Consider the following 2,030-nt stretch of genomic DNA (forward strand, 5'->3'; position numbering starts at 1 on the left):
ACAGGAGTAGCAGTAGCAGCAAAAAAGTAGCAGCAGCAGAGCGGGGGGCCGGCCCAATGCGAGGCCCCTGCCGCTATCGGGGCCTACAAAACCCTAAACCCTAAACCCTAAACCCTAAACCCTAAACCCTAAACCCTAAACCCTACGGCGCCTTGATAAGGAGCTGTATGCGAGAGAGCAGCAGCAAGCAGCGCATATGTTGCTGCTGCTGCTGCTGCTGCTGCTGCTGCTGCTGTTGTTCTTTGCGTTTGTTTTAAAAAGGGGACAGATGGAGTTTTTGTTTGGTTTTTATTTGTCTTTTGTTTTGTTGTTTTCTTTTTCTTTTTGTCTCTCTTTGTTGTTTTTATTTTCTTTATTTTTTCTCTCGCTGTCTCCTTTCTCTGTCTCCTTTCTCTGTCTCTGTCCCCTTTCTCTGTCTCTGTCTCCTTTCTTCTGTCTCTGTATCTGTCTCCTTTCTCTGTCTGTCTCCTTTCTCTCTCTGTCTCTGTCTCCTCTCTCTGTCTCTGTCTCCTTTCTCTGTCTCTATCTCTTCTCTCTGTATCTGTCTCCTTTCTCTGTCTCTGTCTGTATTTGTTTCTGTCTCTCTGTCTCTGTCTCCTCTCTTCTGTCTCTCATGGACCTTTTATTTTCTTTTCTCGGTATTTTATTTTATCTCTGTCTCTATTTTATATTATTTATATTTATTTTTATTTTATTTTATTTTATTTTCTCTGTCTTCGGTTTATCTCTTTGTTGTATTTGTAAGTTTGTTTGTACTACACAGGCTGCTGCCTGTTGCTGCTGCTGCTGCAGTAGCAGCAGTACCTGCTGCAGCAACTGCAGCAGCAGCAGTAGCGGTAGCTGCTGCACCTGTACCTGTAGCAGCAACAGGTGCAGCAGCAGCAGCAGCAGTAGCGGTAGCTGCTGCAGCACCTGTAGCAGCAACAGGTGCAGCAACAGGTGCAGCAGCAGCAGCAGCAGCAGCAGCAGGAGCAGCATCCTGCTGCTTTAGTTAGGCCAGGTTCGCTGCAGCAGCAGATGCAGTGTCTGCTGCGTTGCTGCTGGCAGCTGCCCCCACAGAGCCGGTGCATCCAGCCGCAGGTAGCTGCAGCACACAGCAGCAGCAGCAGCAGCAGCAGCAGCAGCAGCAGCAGCAACAGCATCAGGGGGCGTAGAAGCATCAACACCAGTACCAGCACCCACAGCAGCAAGAACAGCAAGTGCAGCAGCTGCAGCAGCAACAGCCAGACTATATAAATCGGAGAGAACACAAACCCTCAGCACAAACAACAGCCTAGGGTTTAGGGTTTAGGGTTTAGGGTTTAGGGTTTAGGGTTTAGGGTTTACCTGATAACAACCGCCAGCTGCACTGCATCTGTCTTATGGAGGTTTTGTTTTTTGCTTATCTCTGCTAGCCGCCGCAGAGCTCTTAATAGCCCTTGCTGCTGCTGCTCTGCTGCTGCTGCTGCTGCTGCTGCTGCTGCTGCTGCTGCTGCTGGCTGCAGCAGCAACGCCATGTACCAGGCAGATAAGGAGACTAAGTCTCGCTGCTGCAGCAGCAAGAACTGCGGCAGCACTTGCTGCTGCAGCAGCATATTCCCTGCTGCTGCTATCTTCTCTCCGATAGTAGAAGCAAGCTTGCTGCTTCGTCCATCACCTGCTGCTGCTGCTGCTGCTGTTGCTGCTGCGGCTCCACCTGTCACTGCAGCAGGAGCAGCAGCAGCAGCAGCAGCAGCAGCAGCAGCAGCAATGCGAGAGAGTACAGCTGCAGGGGGTAGAAGCCCCTCCCTCTCTCCGGCTGTCTCTGTCCCCCTGCTGGCTGTCAGTGCATCAGCTGCAGCTCTCAGAGCATCACACGCCAGGTGCTGCTGCTGCTGCTGCTGCTGCTGCTGCTGCTGTTGCTGCTGCTGCTGCAGCAGCAGCAACGCGGCGAGAATTGCTTCGGTCCCACCCTCAACAGAGGGGAGAGCAGCAAACCCCTGCAGCAGCAGCAGCAGGATGCTGGGGCCCCCGTCGCAGCTGCTGCTGCGCTGCTGCATCCTTAGAGAGGC

General features: G+C 52.5%; 2 protein-coding genes across 2 annotated transcripts in view; one reads left to right on the top strand and one right to left on the bottom strand.

Moving 5' to 3' along the window:
* EMH_0002890 (uncharacterized protein) overlaps nucleotides 1-10 on the top strand; it is a gene marked incomplete at both ends in the record, with an annotated part of 1,303 nt that extends 1,293 nt beyond the window's left edge. Inside the window, one exon of the mRNA XM_013496200.1 lies at nucleotides 1-10. Within this exon, the coding sequence (XP_013351654.1) occupies nucleotides 1-10 (10 nt within the window).
* A 977-nt stretch (nucleotides 11-987) lies between these two features.
* EMH_0002900 (uncharacterized protein) overlaps nucleotides 988-2,030 on the bottom strand; it is a gene marked incomplete at both ends in the record, with an annotated part of 9,358 nt that continues 8,315 nt past the window's right edge. Inside the window, 2 exons of the mRNA XM_013496201.1 lie at nucleotides 988-1,084; nucleotides 1,327-2,028. Coding sequence (XP_013351655.1) covers nucleotides 988-1,084; nucleotides 1,327-2,028 — 799 coding nt within the window. The remainder of the gene's footprint in view (nucleotides 1,085-1,326; nucleotides 2,029-2,030) is intronic.

The sequence above is a fragment of the Eimeria mitis genome, genomic scaffold, assembly GCF_000499745.2.
Source record: "Eimeria mitis Houghton genomic scaffold, Emh_scaff198, whole genome shotgun sequence".
In the NCBI taxonomy this organism is placed as follows: Eukaryota; Apicomplexa; class Conoidasida; order Eucoccidiorida; family Eimeriidae; genus Eimeria; species Eimeria mitis.